General features: G+C 40.3%; 1 protein-coding gene across 5 annotated transcripts in view; it reads right to left on the bottom strand.

Annotated features, from left to right (window-relative positions):
* LOC124795054 (probable cytochrome P450 301a1, mitochondrial) overlaps positions 1-19405 on the bottom strand; it is a 128256-nt gene that overhangs the window by 15341 nt on the left and 93510 nt on the right. For 4 of the 5 annotated variants that reach the window (XM_047258847.1, XM_047258849.1, XM_047258850.1 and 1 more), the window contains 3 exons: positions 11981-12149; positions 5723-5895; positions 2284-2401 (listed from right to left, as the gene is read on the bottom strand). In XM_047258847.1, coding sequence (XP_047114803.1) covers positions 2284-2401; positions 5723-5895; positions 11981-12149 — 460 coding nt within the window. The remainder of the gene's footprint in view (positions 1-2283; positions 2402-5722; positions 5896-11980; positions 12150-19405) is intronic. The other variant, XM_047258851.1, reaches the window with a different exon arrangement.

The following is a 19405-nucleotide window of genomic DNA, read 5'->3' as shown; positions in this document are numbered from 1 at the left end:
CTGAGCACTATGCGACTTAACTTCTGTGGTCATCAGTCGCCTAGAACTTAGAACTAATTAAACCTAACTAACCTAAGGTTCAAATGGTTCAAATGGCTCTGAGCACTACGGGACTTAACTTCTGAGGACATCAGTCCCCTAGAACTTACGACTACTTAAACCTAACTAACCTAAGGACATCACACACATCCATGCCCGAGGCAGGATTCGAACCTGCGGTCGTAGCGGTCGCTCGGTTCCAGACTGTAGCGCCTAGAACCGCACGGCCACTCCGGCCGGCAACAGTTAAGGCATTAAAAGAAAATTATTACGCTCTCTCTCATTTCAATATTAAAGACAATTGCAGTTAAATTATCTATTTTAAAATAGTCACAATATCAAGGTTCAATTTTGTTTAGTTCCAATAAATATTCTTTTCATTATTTCGTCTTGTTGACAGTGTTGAAAACCCGGCAAATTAAAGTTCAATTAATAATTTTCTTTCAAAATTCTTCCCAGACATTTTGCTGCTCATCACAAGTTTATTTTAATGTTTGTGTGTAACTTCTTTTGGAGGGAATATATATTTTATTTTTTGTGCAGTAAAATTAGCTACCATAAAATTATGTATATTACCAGCTGATGCTGTCCGCCATTACTGCTTGAAAACTGACCAATAGTAATTTTGCACCTATTTTCTCATTTGCTGTCAGCTTCAAAACAAAATTACGTATTTCGTGGGCATTTTTTTTACTGGAGTTACATGGACTTTAATTGTTCATTTGGCCCCCGCTAAAGTGATTTATCGCATCTATATAATAATAGTAGTGAATTACCTAATTTATTTTTTATTACGTAAACATTGGCATACCATATTTAGATTAAAATTGACGTCTTATTCTGCACGTTCTGACAAAGACTATGCCAATTTTTTTTTTGTTTCGTCCATGACTAACAGGGGTTGTCAGATTCCTTGCATAGGTCATGTTTTATTATTTAAAAGGTATTTTTTTTTCAGAAGTAGAGAACCAGTTTCTTTACAAGTCCTGCCTCCTCACGATGAAGGTACCCGTTTGGGCAAACAGTTTGTGCGATGGAGTGCGACGGTGTGGAAAACGTTCGTGATACAGCCGACTAACAGCTCTTGCGTTACCTCCAGTTTGGCCATTCACAAGGAGCATGTCTGTGTATTCCGCAAACGTGTACTACACAGTGTTTTCTCTATCGGTGATGCAGAGGTGTTGACTCGGTCTCACAGCAAAGCGGACAATAAGTGACATCTGGGGATCGTTTGACGTAGTACACGTCATCGTGTCTACTCCGTTGCATACCAGGACAGGGAACTCTGAGACGTTTCTCTTGCCCTAAGCAGACGTTGACGAGGTACACATCTGAATTTTGAAACTGTCGTAGAACTGAAACGATACGATTCCGGAAATGGGTTGCTATTCAAAATGTTCTATACTCACTACGCTCTACGTGTCCTAGAAGTTCGTAACGGGAATTTACGACCACCCTGTATATCTCTATCCTTCTGTTCTGTAATGACACAGTTCTGTGGCACTTATTCAATACCAGAAGCAAAACACACACGTACACAGTGAATTCCACCAGAAAAAGAGATGTAACCTCCGTGAGGTGTGCAAGAATTTCATGACAAAATGGTTCAAATGGCTCTGAGCACTATGGGTCTTAACTTCTAAGGTCATCAGTCCCCTAGAACTTAGAACTACTTAAATCTAACTAACCTAAGGACATCACACACATCCATGCCCGAGGCAGGATTCGAACCTGCGACCGTAGCGGTCACGCGGTTTCAGACTGTAGCGCCTAGAACCGCACGGCCACCCCGGCCGGCAATTTCATGACATTTTCGACTTCTGATAGGAGATAAGATAGAAGCTTATGCACATAGCAAAAGAAGTGTTGTTCCAGGGAATATTCTTAACAAAGAAGATCGCTGGTACTCCTTCTAGATGTAGTCAGTTTGAATCCTAGTGGTGTTTTCTCTTACTATAATTTACTAAGACATTGATATCTTCATTCACGAAATTCTAATTTATCAGAATTTGATTGATGAACATCATGAATAAATCACACTTATTCCTTACTCACAGATGAAGTAAAATTTGAACATATAGAATTTGAATGTGTCGATCGATAGAAAATATAGACTTTTTTTTAGACATCATGGTGCCGGTATTAAACCTCAAAGTTCTCCAGTGTATAATAAATTTTACTGCAGTTTTTGAGAGACGGTGCCAATATGAAGAGCAGCAACCGATCGTGGATCTGTCTACTCACCCCTCGAGGTATACGGTAGTTGCTGAGCACCAGGTTGTCCACCACGACCTTTCGGCCGCCCCCCACCGCCACCGGATGTAGTCTGCCAACATAGCAGCACGTACAACTCACTGCACTACTGTGAAGAAGTGCAGCTGATTTAAACAAGCTCTTAGCAGCGGATGCTGCGTTTAAGAACTATTAAAACCTTTAAAATATACATAGTTTTAGGGAAGACATTACAGAATTGATGGTAATAGTTTAAGATTCAACAAAGAAGACTGTGTATGTGGAAGAGATCTGGTGGCAGCAAGAAGTTTCAGACAAATTTTACAACGGCAAGAAAATGATCTCAAAACCTGATTTTATACTGGAAAGCATTTCAAGCACAGAAATGCACTCTGTCTATAGTTCATTTGTTATGAGCTGCAGGCTAAACTACCGAGATTGGAGAAAGAAATGAAATTAAGGAGATGAGATACGAATACAGAGATGGTTGAGAGGCCACAATTGACCAAAACGGCAGATAGGAACACTACAGATAACGTACAGATAGGTTTGAGAGATGAAATAATAAAGGCAGTACAGGATCAAATAGGATACTACGCAATAATAATGAATTTAGTTTGTGGAAAGAGAATGTATAATAATTCAGCAAATAAATCAGGTAAGAGGGAATACCGACGACTAAAAGTGCGAAGTGTAAAATGTCTATACCGAAACAGTTAGAAGACAAATAAAAGGCTGCCTAAGCATGCATGCCTATGGGGAATATAGATGCTACATATAGGAAAATTAAAGAATCAGCCGTACAGAGGCTTAACGCCTGCGATGTCAGCAACCTACACCACATCAGTACTTTAAAGATACCTAACCCACAGGGTAGAGTTTTCCAGGAGACAGACCGTCCACCACGGAGCGACCCAATTGCCGCTAGAGGCTGTGGGCTACATGGATCTATTCCCTTTCACAAGACACATGACCGAAAATAGGCCTGATTGTATCCTAGGGACGAGTGATATTTAGGGCAATAATCAGCAGATCTGGCCAGTTTGTTACAAGTGAATTTCCTGAGCCAAGCACCGATTATGCAAGGATTCCATCAATCAGGATTCTCAATCAAAAGGGGCCTCCATGACGTCACTGCCTTTCAGTACTGTGACCCTAGAGCTACCAGCTTTGGGCTTGACAGCATTATCGGTCTTCTCGCCGAAGAAGACGGGGAATCTGTCTTTGTAGCAGACTTGTGGACTTGTACATTTACTCCTGTTTTACTTTCAAACGGCTACACACCGAACTTAGACAACTGTGCTCCCTAAAGGACTTAGACTTCTGTAACGTATGTGGTTAATGAACGTAGTCTCAATGACAACCTTGCCAGCCTTCAGCCACCAGAAGTACTATTATTCTATTTCAATAAGTAACTTACTTTTTGTTTCAGTCCACACTGGAGCAGACCTACTACTGATCTTTGATAAATAAATTTGATGAGTCATTGCTGCCTGGAAATTTTTTATATCGTCGTCGTCGGACACATGAGAATCGTTTGGAAAAATTAGAACTATGTGAATGAATATCAAGGGCTATGATGGGATCCATTAATAAGCAAAGATGGCAACACTGAACGGTGGGAGTTATGTACCGAAGGGCTAAACAAGGAAAATTAACTTGTGCAATGTTTTAGAACGGGGAAAGAATTAGATGATATTGCAAGAAGAAAGATTTATGTCGAAACAAACCTGTTGAGAATGTTTGAGGTTCTTGAGACCACTAGAGATGACAAAACCATTCCACATGGTGTGCAAGATCTACGAAAGTGGCAAAATAGACTCAGGCTTCAAGAAGAATGTAATAATTCCTACTCCAAAGAAGACAGGTGTGAATATTACCGAACTATCAGCCTAACACGTCATGGCTGCAAATAATGCAACGAATTATTTACTGTAGAAGCTTACCTAGTGACAGATCACTTGGGTTCCAGACAATTGTAGGAATGTGCGGAGCAATACTAAGCCTATTGCTTATTGCTTATTTTAGAAGTTAAGCTGAATAAAGGCAAACCTGCATTTTTTAGTTTTTATTTAGAGAAAGACATTGACGACATTTACTGGAATGCAGTAGCAGAGATAAAATACAGGAACCGGAAAGTTACCTATAACTTTTACCGAAATGGGACTATGGTTATATAAGTCGAAGAAAACGAAAGGGAAGCAATATTTGAGAAGGGAGTGAGACTGGGTTGTAGACTATCTCCAGAGTTATTCAGCAAACAGTCAAGAACACCAAGGACAAATTTGGATAGAAGATTAAAGTTGAGGGAGAAGAAATAAAAACCTGAAAGTTGTAATTCTCTGAGAAGCGGTAGAGGACTTGGAAAAGTAGGTAAGTGAAGTGGATAGAGCCCTGGAAACATGTTCTAACGAGAAGATAAACAATAGTAAAGGTATGGTAATGGAATGTAGTCGAATTTAATCAGGTGATACTGAGCAAATGAGACACTAGACGGTAGTAAATGAGTTACAATACTTGGATAGCAAAATAACTGACTACACAGAAGTAGGGGATATAAAGGAAGACTGGGAATAAGAAGAAAAACGTTCGTAAAAAAGGGAAATTTTTTAAGACTGAACATAAATTTAAATGTTAAGAAGTCATTTATGAAGGTACTGTATTTATGTGGAGTAAAAAGAATTACGGATGTGAAAAGTGAACGATAAGCAGTTCAGACAAGAAGATGCTTTTGAAATGTCGTGATACAGAAAAATCTTGAAGGTTAGAGGGGTAAATAGAATAACTAATGAGGAGGTACGGAATGGAAATTGGAAAAAAGGAAATTTTCTGGCATAACCGGACCAGACGAAGGGAACGGTTCATTGGACAAATCCTGAGTTATCATGGAATCGTAAGTTTGCTAATGCAAGGAAACAATGGAGATAAAAACTGTCGAGGATGACCTAGGGATGTGTACAGCAAACAAGTTCCAAGGGGTGTAGGTTACAGTAATTGAAATGAAGAGGCTTGTACAGTATAGGCTAGCGTAGATAGCTGGATCGGAATACAGGACTAAAGGCCACAACAACAACACTGATCTGACAGAACTATGGAGCCATCCACGTAACTCTAGTGTTGTAGGAGGAACACTATCAATTTTTTTCATTTGGTGCGATTCTTACCTAACCTCTTTTAGCGTCATTAAGACTGCATAGTTATATGATGGAATAACAGACAGCATTTATTTTTCTGCTAACCAGTTTCACATTTACAAATAAATCATCATACTTCTGGAAGTATCCAAATGGTGACCAATTTTCTAATTTTTATGGATCTTGTACAGTAAGGATATGGTTACTTTTAGCAGCAGGACTTGTCACAACTTACAGCAACCATATCGATAGAAATGTTACAAGGACTGCTTCACCCACACAGTATGTGCACACACACTGCAATCCTGCGTGCTCACCTCATGGACTCCTTGACGCAGGCCTTGAGGTACTTGCAGGCCTCCAACGCGTCCGCAGTGAACGGCTGAGAGGCGGCGTCCGGCAGCTGCGCCCTCAGCTCCTGGTACAGCTTCTCCTGGACCCTCTGGTCTTTGCTCAGGAAGTACAGCGCCGTGGCAACGGAGGTCGCCGTCTGGAAATGTCGAGTACTAAGGTGAACCAATATGCAGTCACACACTCACTCCCAGACACACGTAAACTATAACAGGTCTGAGGACTTTTGAGTCACAATATGTAGACGCGGTGTTACTCATAAACACACAAGCAAAGGCAGGCGTTTTTATTATCTACTTATTATGGGGAGTACATATTGATAAAAACTAATATTGAAAAAGAAACCATATAGTACAACTACTAAAGCGTTTAGGTTCAGCTACTTTTGCCATAAGAGTAATATAAATCAGGAAGTTATTAGATATTTTCGTTCACTGGTGTCCTTTGGGAAAATACTCTGTGTAACTCCTCCCTAAGGTGAAAAAGCGTTCACTGCAGATAAGAGAGTAATTAGAATTATATGTGGAGTAGACTCGTGTAAATTTTACGTGGATCTCTTCCATCAATTGGAAATATTAACCGTAGTCTAACAGTGCAGTTTCCCATTCATGAAATTTATTGCCAAGAATACGTTGTTGTTTGAGAGTAAGAGATAGTCACCAGTAAAGTGCTACAAGGGAAGATAACCTAACTTTCGTAAAAATATTTGATAATTTGATAATTTGTTCATTGAAAACAAAGTCAGACAGACAGAAGTTCTTTTAGAGGTAGATTATAATTTTTTTCTCCTTACAATCTCTTCTGTACTGTATATATATGTCACCGCAGTAATTTCTTCAACTGACATCTTCCACATCATCCTGAATATGTAATGTGGAACTTACTAACTTTACATTCCGCTAGAGGAGTGGGTTGGTAGACAATGACCACGATGGTTAAAACAATCAGAAAACCATAATGTATGTTGATAAGAACAGAGAACGGTAACCTGAAGCTTGATGAGTTGTTGGTCAAGTGTGGAATCTTGATTACTCTGAGGAGCTTTGTGAGCTCCTAGTAATTTTTCCCAGATAAGAGATTTGGATGCAGCCGAAACTAGAGAGGATTTGATGTGAAAGAGGATGGGAGACGAGTATTGGTTAGAGTCAAGGGATGGGATGTACATAGAAGAAGGCGGTAGAGTTGGAGCCACTCGTGGAGAAGAAAGTCACATTTGTCGAATAGTAATGTTCGTGAAGTAGTAAAATATGTTGCATTTGCCGGCCGATGTGGCCGAGCGGTTCTAGGCGCTTCAGTCTCGAACCGCGCGACCGCTACGGTCGCAGGTTCGGATCCTGCCTCGGTCATGGATGTGTGTTAGGTTTAAGTAGTTCTAAGTTCTAGGGGACTGATGACCATAGTGCTCAGATTCATTTGAACCCTTTTATTGTTGCATTTGATAGGATTGGCAGATCTCAGAACCGAATTCATGGTCCGACAAGCGAAGGCAACAGAATTGCTATGGGAAAAGACATGGATTGTGTGAAGATGTAAGGAACTTTGCATGTGCTAATAGAGGCATGACATCAGGTCAGGTTCTTGAGGAGGGAGTACAATGGGAACTGGGGGGGGGGGGGGGGGGGAGGGGGGATTAGAATTCGTATTCCAGGTGTTTGATCAAATGTGAGAGCTTTGTCAGGCGATGCAGGATATAGTTAGAAGAGGGTGAATGGATATAGAAAAGGAGGAAGAGTGTATGATGTTCAAAAATATGGAAATATGGATACTGCGAGGAGGAAGATACGTGATATGAGTAGAATTAATACAGACGAGGGTGTTGTGTATAAATGTGATAACAGTGGGACTAAATCCTCATGTAAAGTCAGTAGTTTTAGTCTATTGCGATTTTTCATTCAGATACTTGATCAGTGTGTGTCCAACGTAACCTTTTTATCGAGTATTAGTCCATGGTAATTCTCGCAGGAACTGAGCCACTTGTTGATGCACATGAAGACATTGAAATCAGTTGCAACCACATCTAGGCTGTGTGGCACATCTTCAAAAATTTCCCAATTGAACTAGAGCAACTTTTTTGTCTTTTCCGTGCAGAGTGTGGCAGAGCATAATCATGTCACTTATTTGAATGGCACTACTCAGTATTATTAATACACTGAGCTCCATAGAAATTGGGATCGACATTCGTATTCAAAGACAGAAATATGTAAACAAGCAGAATACGGCGCTGCGGTAGGCAACGCTTAAATACGACAAGTGTCTGACGCCGTTGTTAGATCGGTTACTGCTGTTACAATGGCAGGGTATCAAGATTTAAGTGAGCTTGAACGTGGTGTTATAGTCAGTGCATGAGCTATGGGACACAACATCTCAGAAGTAGTAATGAAGTGGGATTTTCCCTTACGACCATTTCACGAACATCAAATCTCCGACATCGCTAGGGCCAGAAAAAAATCCTGCAAGAACGGGACCAACGACGACTCAAGAGAATCGTTCAACACGACAGAAGAGCAACCCTTCGGCAAATTTCTGCAGATTTCAATGCTGGGCCTTCAGCAAGTGTCAGCGTGCGAGCCATTCAACGTAACATCACCGATATGGGCTTTCGGAGCCGAAGGCCCACTCGTGTAGCCTTGGTTACTACACGACACAAAGCTTTAAGCCTCGCATTGTCCCGTCAACACCGATATTGGACTGCTGGTGACTGGTAACACGATCCCTGGTGAGACTAGTCTCGTTTCAAATCATATCGAGCGGATGGACGTGTACGGGTATGGAGACAACCTCTTGAATCTATGGATCCTGCATGTCAGCAGAGGACTGTTCGAGCTGGTCGAGGCTCTGTAATGGTGTGAAGCGTGTGCAGTTGGAGTGATATGGGGCCTCTGATACGTCTAGATACGACACTGACAGGTGACACATACGTAAGCATCCTGTCTGGTCACCTACATCCATTCATGTCCGTTGGCATTCCGACGGACTTTAGAAACTCCAACAGGACAATACGACACCCCACACGTCCTAAATTGCTATAAAGTGGCTCCAGGAACACTCTTCTGAGTTTAAACACTTCCACTGGCCACCAAACTTCCCAGACGTTAACATTATTCAGTACATCTGGGATACCTTGCAACGTGCTGTTCAGAAGAGATCTCCATCCTCTCCTACTCTTACGGACTTATGGACAGTCCTGCAGGATTCATGGTGTCAATTCCCTGCAGCACTACTTCAGACATTAGTCGAGTCCATAACACGTCGTGTTGCGGCACTTCTGTGTGCTTGCAGGGGCCCTATGCAATATTCAGCAGGTGTGCCAGTTTCTTTGGCTCTTCAATGTATATGCCACATGTATATATCACATTTCCCAAAACCTGCAAACATGATTCCTTTAGCGTCCCGAGGAACGGTAGTCACAACTTTTCTGTCTGACAAAATTTTTTGTAACTTCTTATGTTCTTCCGGTGCTGATGATAACTTAATTCTTCCGAAGTTTTCAGGCGGCTGAATGTCTGTGACTGACACAATATTTCGTCGACGTCCCTCGCCGCCTTTATCAGATGTCCCTTCTGCACTGAGCTCTCGCGGAAACTGCTCCTGTCTTGCTGTTCCCTACCCCTATCACTCGTCCCAGTGTGCCAGCCGCCATGTTCCGTCATCCCGCCCGTGCCTTCGTCCACGTCCGCTATTGCTCGCGGCTGGATTACTGGTGTCCAGTGTCTCCTCCGCCAATGGGGGGTGCTCCACGTGACTTGCTGAGTTCATCATGTTTCCTGCCAGCTTGATTTCAATCGTCTCTTTCATGAAGCCATTCTTGCAGCTGGGAATCTGCGACAGGATTTTCGTCTCTTCCTGACAGTGTTCAGATACTGCGGATATACTGGGTTGCTCTAGCCTAGTGAGGCTTTGGTGCTCCGTACACCGAACTTCCATCGTTCTGGTTGTTCGATCAATGTATGAAATGCCAAACTCACAACAGACGTTGTAGATACCTGGTTTATGTAAGCGTAACTTGTCGTTTGGACTGCCAAGTAGGCTGCTCCACAGAGATTTGAAATATTATACTTAAAAATTCCTATAGGAACTTAAACCATCAGACCAAGTGGTGCGACAACAACTTAATAAAATGGAAAAATTAATGAAAACTGAAGTGTTGTTGACAATCTGTTCTATCGGATGAAGCTCATTATCATATCAGCCAGCGGCTATGTAAACAATCACTATTTCAGATATTAGGCGCCTGGAAACCCTAGCGGACGGCACTAACGACCGTTACACGGCGTAAAAGTTACGTATTCTGCGCCATAATAACACAAGGTGCGATGCACCCTTACTTTAGGACGAGAGAGAAAATGCAATGTCTGCAGCATGTGAACGATATGTGGATATGATTAAGTCTTTTATAGCAGATGAAGTTCAAGACTCCGTAGTTTTAGCGAGAGCGTCAGTGGGAGCCGCTCCACAGGTGTTAGGTGACGACATAATTTAACAATTTGACGGCATTCACTGACCATCTAGGTCATCTTGTTGGACGGTATGCCACTGTTTTCCTTGTGAGGCTAATTAAACAGCGAAGTGCACACCAATTCCCCAAAAACAGGGATTAGAGAAGCAGTTGTTGCAATCAGAAGGAAATGCTTCAAAGTTCCACAAAAAACTCCGCATTTACTTCCAGGAATGCATCCATTCGAATGGCCATTATTTTACATTTAATGTTTAGAGAGAAACTTTCTGTTATTGCTTCAATTAATGGAATTTGATTTGCTTTTTAGTTTAAACAATAAAACTATCAAAATTTTTCTTCATTTTTATGAGAGTTACTTTAAAAATTTCCGCAACCTCCAGCCGCCCTGTACTTCCGACGCCACGTGAAAACAGACTTACTTTCATTACACCAAACGTACGAATGGTTTTACTAAAATTTTAATTATCATTTAGAAACAATTACGATTACGAAAGTTGATGACAGTCTTAGTTCTCCTTTATATACTTATCCTCCAGTTTCCTCACCTATGGATGACTAGGTAGAGACCTCGGTTGTAGAAGTCTTACTTTGGCTGTTCGCCTCTAAATCCACCTTTCATCATCCTGGAGATGTCAACCACGCAGTGGTTTCTTCATCCGAGGGAAAAGGAAGATGGGGCTGTGTGCCATTTAAGAGAATGCGACGGTGAGGCAAAATTTGATAATCCAAAGAAGCACTATGATTGCCTGTTTATTGAGCAGATTGTATATATCGTTGAGCAAAAACAGCACGTTAGTCAGCTTTCTGCAAAGTTTAATCTTGACACTTTACTGTAACCTCATCAAAAGATTTTGGTAGTGTGTTGTTACAGTTTGCCCCTTACGAGCACATCCTGGTAGTCCCAGAAGAAAGCGTTACGTGGCCATGTGATGGATGGGTCCTTCCCTTTTTCGGTAGTGATGAACCCACATATTTCCATTACTTGCTTTCCCTCTTTGTTGACGATCATGGTGATATAGCCAGCTGACGTCCATGAATTTTTGGTGGCAAAAAAGTCACCTAGATTGCCATAACACTGCTGCAACATTTGCAACATTTCGGTGTGGAAAGCTTTCTTAATACATGTTTAGCAGTAATGGAAAAACAACAAGAGGTGAATTTGTCATTTTCAAAATTTCGTACAAGATTTTGAAAACTGGTCTTGATTGATTTCCACCTTTTTTGCACAATCACTTCGATTGTCAACATCAGTCTTCGTGCATCAAGAACTACGATTCTCTTGCAATTTCTGGTTCTTTACACGTACATTGCCTGCCATGTCGTTCTTCACGTTTTGTTTAACCACACTGCAAGTGTCTGCACCACCTAACCATTACGCCATATAATAGTACATTGTTGCCGTACATTCCACTACCTCAGCATGGATTGTTTAGCATTGTTCCCCTTCAAATACAGAAAACCAGTTGCCGCACGGTTATCAACCGAGGGGGCCATTTTGTTTCGTTCCTCTAGCGATGTGCTATGGAACTGCAGCGTGAGAATTGCAATATCTTCCATGACAAGCAGACATATACTTGAAAACAATTGGAAAACTTAATTATGTAAGTTCAATTTTTTTGAAGAGATAATAATTATATTATGATTAAGTCTTGTGTATGATTCATAACGATTATTATGTGGTGACATATTTTCAGCAAAGGTTGCGAACAACAAGAAAGGGAGCCACCCACCCAGACACGGATGCACATGCAGCGTGGGCGCACTGTACCGTGTCGATGCCGGCGAACATCATGTCCAGCGCCATCACGATGGCGACGCGCGGGTCGTCGTTGGACACCAGCAGCTTCTCCAGCACGCTTAGTTCTCCAGCTGACAAGTCTGCTGCTCCCCGCTTTTTTATTCTGTCCATCGCCTCGTTGATATGTCGCATAGCCACCCTGCGCACAAAGACAAAAGCTCTAAGTTGGCGCCTGCTACCTAACGACACAAACTGTGAGTTGCCGTCCACTAAGAAACAACACAGTCTGTAAGTTGACGACTACTACACAACATAGGCTGTAAATTGACGCCCACTGCACAACAACACGGGATATAAGTTGATATTTACTACACAACAACAGAGGCTTTGAATTGGCATGCACTGCACGACGACACAGGGTGTAAGTTGATGTCCACCAAACAACAACACAGGCTGTAAGCAGATGCCTATTACATGGTGACGTAAGCTGTGGGTGAACATCCACCACACAGCGATGCAGACTGTAAGTTGAATCTCAGAGACAGGGACAAAGGCTGTGAGTCGACACCTACTATACAACGATTTAGGGTATAAGTTGACGCCCAGAACACGACAACACGGGCTCTGAGTTGATGCTCAAGTGACAGCGACACAGGCTGTAAGATGATGCCTGCTTCACTGCTACACTGCTTGTAAATTGACGGCCGCTACAGTAGACATCGCCATAATGGTTCCCTTCAGGAATAGGGTCAAAACCACTCATTCACTGCAATGAACTAGCTATTTTTCATGACTCATCACAATTCACTTACATAAATTAAAAGAGGGCGACTAGCATTTCTAACACAAGATCAAGGGACGTGTATTTTTGCTTTATTTTAACCTGGTTTGAAAGAACACAGGGTATTAATATATTCCCGTTACATTCAATCTAGTTTTAAAATTCCCGAAAATTCTTACATTTCGTTGTCAGTGAAACTTGAAAATATCACGACAAAATTCTGAATGTTTTTATCAACTTTGAAAAACGCAAAAATAAAGCTCATTCTTCTTACTGTTTTATAACTGCACTGAAAACAAAATATGATACGAAATCTACAATACAACTGAAAGTAATTTTCTATCTCCTGAAGTTATCTACTGTTATTTTTCACAATCAATATGACAATATATGTGTCTAAGACAAAGAAACTAATCAGTGTAATGATTTATAAACAAAATACGACCAATTTTACTCGAAGTGAGTCGTTTCTTTTCTCGGTGCATGTGAGTCCTTCTTGTGAAAAGCTACACTGACAGGTCACTAATGTAGCTGGAATGCATAATCTTTACAGAGGCATCTGCTGAAGTGTCGTTTAGAGCAGTTATCTGGTTTCCCAAAAGATTAAGGGATCACTGCTTCTAGGCAAAAATACCCCAGAAAAATATTGGTCTAGTTCGACAATCGGGATCATGGCTTCCTTGGAGCTGACTGATTATATCACTGAACTCGCCTGAAATTGACGAATTCGCTCCCGTAATGTCACTAGTGGGTTAGTAATGGTTGTGTTTTTAATTTTTTTGTACTTCAGCAAGTATTCTTGAGGGAAATCTACACTTCTTGAAAAATGTAACTGCACCTTGGACGTCGTGACAACACTGACTTACAAGGGGAGGCCACGACGTTTGGAACGCGAATTTACTGTAAACTTCGTACACTCGTAGTAATCCACGAGGACAATAAAATATGTAAGCAGTAGCGGGTACTTCTCAAGCGTTACTGAGAAAATCGCAAGATAATTTCGATCGTCAAATATATATCTGTGCGTGGCCGTTTTAACCATAAAGCCGATGCAGCCGAGTGGTGGCGGCACGGTAGCTCAGCGTGTTCGGTCAGAGGTTCAAAATGGTTCGAATGGTTCTGAGCTTTATGGGACTTAACATCTGTGGTCATCAGTCCCCTAGAACTTAGAACTACTTAAACCTAACAAACCTAAGGTCATCACACACATCCATACCCGAGGCAGGATTCGAACCTGCGACCGTAGCGGTCACGCGGCTCCACACTGAAGCGCCTAGAACCGCACGGCCACACCGGCCGGCTCCGGTCAGAGGGTTGGCAACCCTCTGTAATAAAAAAAACTGAGTTAATCGATAAACAACGAACTTAAATGGATGTCTTACGACGTCCGCCCCGAGCAGATGCAACGAACGAAAGCGGACAAAATGAGACTAAAAAAAAAAAAAAGCTTGTTCGGTCAGAGCGTTAGCTCTCCTTTTTAATAATAAAAGTGAGCGAACGGATGAACGAGAAAACTGAACGGGTGTCATCGGACATTCGCCTTGAACAAATTCGACGAACAATATAGAACAAGATCCTTCTTTTTTTATTTTATTTTTTTTAAAAAAAAAAAAAAAAGAAGTGTTTGGCGTTCAAGTCACTAGATCGCTGGATCGAGTTCCTTTCGTCAGTTTTTTTTATTTTCAACTTAGTCCTTTTCTTTACTATTTATATTACAATTGATATAATGGCGAAAATACACGTAATCGTATGAACTTTTATTAAATTTATAATGTTATTTGGCAGTCTACTAATTTTTATTATAACAAATAATATAATATTCACAACTATCGACTAGTAAACGACCAAACGCATAAAGTGATACTGAAAATGTTTGCTTGTCTGTGTCTTCAAAACTGTTCGTATTTAATCGAAAGAGAACGAGAAATTGCTTCTCGGAAGACGCTATTAAAATACGCTCGATACCGCATAACCAATTATCAGCGGCGATTTTTAAGGAAATACTGCGTTATGCATGGTTTGCTTCCAAATTATCGTCTGAAAGAGAGGTTTTTGAAAATGTTAACGAGGTTTGTTTTTCCACGGAAAACGTCAAAATACCTTGCGCATGCGGAAACATAGTATTTATTCAATGCAGCTGGTGCCGTTTAACTTTATGTTTTCCATGTTTTTACGAAAAATACCATCCTGCAACTTCTACTCGTAAAATCGAAAGCGACGATTAATTGTAAATCTTTCGAAAGCCGTCTGTGCCGGTCAAAACTTGGAGGTAACAAGTCGTTTCGGGCTCCTTCCAGGTGTAAGGGATTTCTCAAATCAAGGACAAGCATACATTTTCAATATCACTTTATGCGTTTGGCCGTTTACTAGTCGATAGTTATGAATATTACATTAATTGTGATAAAAAATTAGTAGACTGCCAAATAACATTGTACATTTAATAAAAGTTCATCCGATTACGCGTATTTTCCCCATTATATCAATTGTAATATAAATAATAAAGAAAATTACTGTGTTGAAAATAAAAAGAAATTGATGAACCGAACTCGATCCAGCGATCCACCGGCTTGAACGCCAACCACTTCTTTTTTTTAAGTATTTTGTTCTATATTATTCGTTGAATTTGTTCATGGCAGACGTCCGATGATACACGTTCAGTTTTTTCGATGGCCCGTTCGCTCAGTTCTTTTATTAGAAAGGAAAGCTAACGCTCTGACCGAACACGTTGAGCGACCGTGCCGCCATCACGCGGTTGCAGCCGCTTCATGGTTAAACAGGCCACGCACAGATATATATTTGACGACCGAAATTATCTTGCGATTTTCTCAGTAACGCTTGAGAAGTACGCACTACTGCTTACAAATTTTGTTGTCCTCATGGAGTACTATGAGTGTACGAAGTTCGAAGTAAATCCGCGTTCCAAACGTCGTGGGTCCCCTTGTTGCTTATTTATTTAACCTGACCAGATTAGGGCCCTGGGCCTTCTGTTACACTAGACCGGTGTTTCACATATACTGTACTTTTTACTTCATGGTAACCTAAGAAATAACAATAATTTTAATATGACATATAGTAATAAACTAGTACTAATATAATTAAAAAATGATTTGACCATATGTAGCGAGAATGTCAATAAATACTACTGACTATGAACTAACAAAGTTAATACGATCAGTACCACTGTTACTGCTTCTACTGCTGCCGCTATAATAATGGTAATAATAACCAGTGGAAAAATACTCCCGTCGTATCACAAAAAAGGCGAATATCTCCCTTTAAAACACTGACAGAAAAGTGGGGAATCAGTTGCCGCAGTCCACATTCCAGCTTCTTTACCTCACCTTAGACAACACATAATGCAAAGGAACCGACCGATTTGCTCAGTTTGCATGGACTAGACGAAATGCATAATGTTTAAATTTTGAACCTGTACTGTAGTATAGCTACAGTATGCCTGTTATTCCGATAGGCATACAAATGGTCATAGACCAAAGGTTATCCAAAGTACTTGTCATATTATCTCTGAAATGAATAGAGCCCGAGATATTATCCCCTGTAAATTCGCATTTTCGACGCGGCTTTTCGGAACATATTGGTGCCAAATAACAATAGCGACAATGGAAGATACAAAATTTAATAGTGGATTCAGTTATTACGATGCCATTTCCATATTCTATGCTGCGAATACGATGATATCAGTTCATGCGGGTGAAAACAGTAGTGTGTATGATGTGCTGTGCATAATACACATTATTATGGAATTTAAAATGTTTCATAAGAATGTGCGTACAAGTACTACGTAGTTAAATGAGTATGTTATCAACAGTCATGTCGCAAAATAACTGTGATATATATTTTCAGTTTTGCTTCCTTTTTCAATTTTGTTCTTTTAGCTTAAGAAGAAGTATGTTAACCATGTGCCAAGTTGGAACTTTAATTTTACTTTGAGTTACTTCCTTCTTGTTGACATGATTTTTCTAGGATTATATGTATATGTCTTATCGTAACTTTTACCACAAAACATGATGCAATGGAAGATACAAAATTTAATAGTGGATTCAGTTATTACGATGCCATTTCCATATTCTATGCTACGAATACGATGATATCAGTTCATGCGGGTGTAAACAGTAGTGTGTATGATGTGCTGTGCATAATACACATTATTATGGAATTTAAAATGTTTCATAAGAATGTGCGTACAAGTACTACGTAGTTAAATGAGTATGTTATCAACAGTCATGTCTCAAAATAACTGTGATATATATTTTCAGTTTTGCTTCCTTTTTCAATTTTGTTCTTTTAGCTTAAGAAGAAGTGTGTTAACCATGTGACAAGTTGGAACTTTAATTTTTCTTTGAGTTACTTCCTTCTTGTTGACATGATTTTTCTAGGATTGTATGTATATGTCTTATCGTAACTTTTACCACAAAACATGATGCAATTTTGTTAGTATAACATAATAATAATAATAATAATAATAATAATGTAATAATAATACAGCAGTGGTACAGTGATGTTAGGCGTTCCACTATACCCGCACCCCCCCCCCCCCCCCCCACATATATATATATATATATATAAACTTAGGTTATATATATATATATATATATATATATATATATAGGTTATATATATATAACCTAAGTTTTTACTTTTGTCGGCTCACATTAGGCAGAAGCACAACATTCTGTTTCTGAGATATTACAACAGTTCAGTCGGGGTCTTTTCTATGTTAGTGACATGTTTCTTTACTGAGTTAGGTATAAGAATTTTAGCACATTTTTGTGTACATTTTCTCGTTCTGATATCTCTCTATTACTTGTGACGCATTATGTGCAGATGTATTACTGTTATATACTACAAGCAGTATGCTAAAATATTTTTCACTGTTTTATTTCACATAATTTCATGCTATAATCACATAAAATAATTTTATATCTCGTCTTGCATCACAGCCATTCAAGCTGTAAAGGGATGAGGATACACATATTATGTTGCATTAGGCCATTATAGAATTAAACGGCTAAGCACGCACATACGAGAAATGTTATACAGTCTTGCTAATTTTTTATTTTTTATGATTTTTAATTTTCAGTGCCATATTTCCCTGGTACTTTAAATATGATGCTGGCAACAATCAGAGCAAAATGCCTCGGACCTTTGGAGGTGACGGAGTCCCACCTCTAACTGACAAACCAGGGACTCCTAAGATACGACTTGGCAACAAATGGTAATGAGATGGGGAGCTATTAATATCAATGGGGGCTACTCTGGGAAGAAGGTAGAGCTGGCAGAGGCTGCAAGTAAGATGGGGCTGGACGTTTTAGCTGTTAGTGATATTCGGGTAAGGGGTGAGAAAGAAGAGGAAGTGGGAGAATACAAGGTCTACCTGTCAGGAGTCAAAGCAGGAATAGTACAATGGGGTGTAGGGCTCTAAATCAGGAAAGAAATGGAACCCAGCGTAGTTGCAATAAGGTATGTAAACGAACGACTGATGTGGATAGATTTGACAGTGTCTAGCAAGAAAATTAGGATTGTGTCTGTATATTCGCATTGTGAAGGGACAGATCAAGATAAGATGGATAGTTTTTATGAGGCACTCAGTGATGTAGTTGTTGGAGTAAAGGACAAGGACAGTGTTCTGCTCATGGGTGATTTTAACGCCAGGATTGGAAATCGAACAGAAGGGTATGAAAAGGTTATGGGTAAATTAGGAGAGGATGTGGAGGCCAACAGGAACGGGAAACAACTCTTGGATTTCTGTGCCAGTATGGGCTTAGTAATCACAAACTCTTTTTTTAAACATAAGAACATTCACCGGTATACTTGGGAAGGCAGGGGAACCAGATCTGTCATTGACTATATAATAACAGATCAGGAGTTCAGGAAGGCTGTGAGGGACACACGTGTATTCAGGGGATTCTTTGATGACACTGATCATTATTTAATCTGCAGTGAAATTGGGATTGTGAGGCCGAAAGTGCAGGAGGTCAGGTCCATATGTAGGAGGATAAGAGTGGAGAAACTTCAGGATAAGGAAATCGGGCACAAGTACATAACAGCGATCTCAGAAAGGTACCAGTTAGTTGAATGTAGTCAATTACAGTCATTGGAAAAGGAATGGACAAGGTACATGGACACAGTACTAGAAGTGGATAAAGAATGTTTTGGAACAGTAGTGTGTAAAAGTAGGATGAAGCAAACAGCTTGGTGGAATGATACAGTCAAGGCAGCCTGCAAAAGGAAAAAGAAGGCGTATCAAAAACGGCTACATACTAGAACTCAGGTAGACAGAGAAAGTTATGTTGAAGAAAGAAACAAAGCCAAACAGATAACTGCAGCATCCAAGAAGAAATCATGGGAAGACTTTGGAAACAGGTTGGAGACTATGGGTCAAGCTGCTGGAAAACCATTCTGGAGTGTAATTAGCAGTCTTCGAAAGGGAGGTAAGAAGGAAATGACAAGTATTTTGGACAGGTCAGGAAAACTGCTGGTTAATCCTGTGGATGCCTTGGGCAGATGGAGGGAATATTTTGAAGAGTTGCTCAATGTAGGTGAAAATGCGATCAGTAATGTTTCAGATTTCGAGGTAGAATGGGATAGGAATGATGATGGAAATAGGATCACATTTGAGGAAGTGGAAAAAATGGTCAATAGATTGCAGTGCAATA

Source organism: Schistocerca piceifrons, chromosome 4, assembly GCF_021461385.2.
Source record: "Schistocerca piceifrons isolate TAMUIC-IGC-003096 chromosome 4, iqSchPice1.1, whole genome shotgun sequence".
Classification (NCBI taxonomy): Eukaryota; Metazoa; Arthropoda; class Insecta; order Orthoptera; family Acrididae; genus Schistocerca; species Schistocerca piceifrons.
This window is presented reverse-complemented; position numbering and strand designations above follow the sequence as displayed.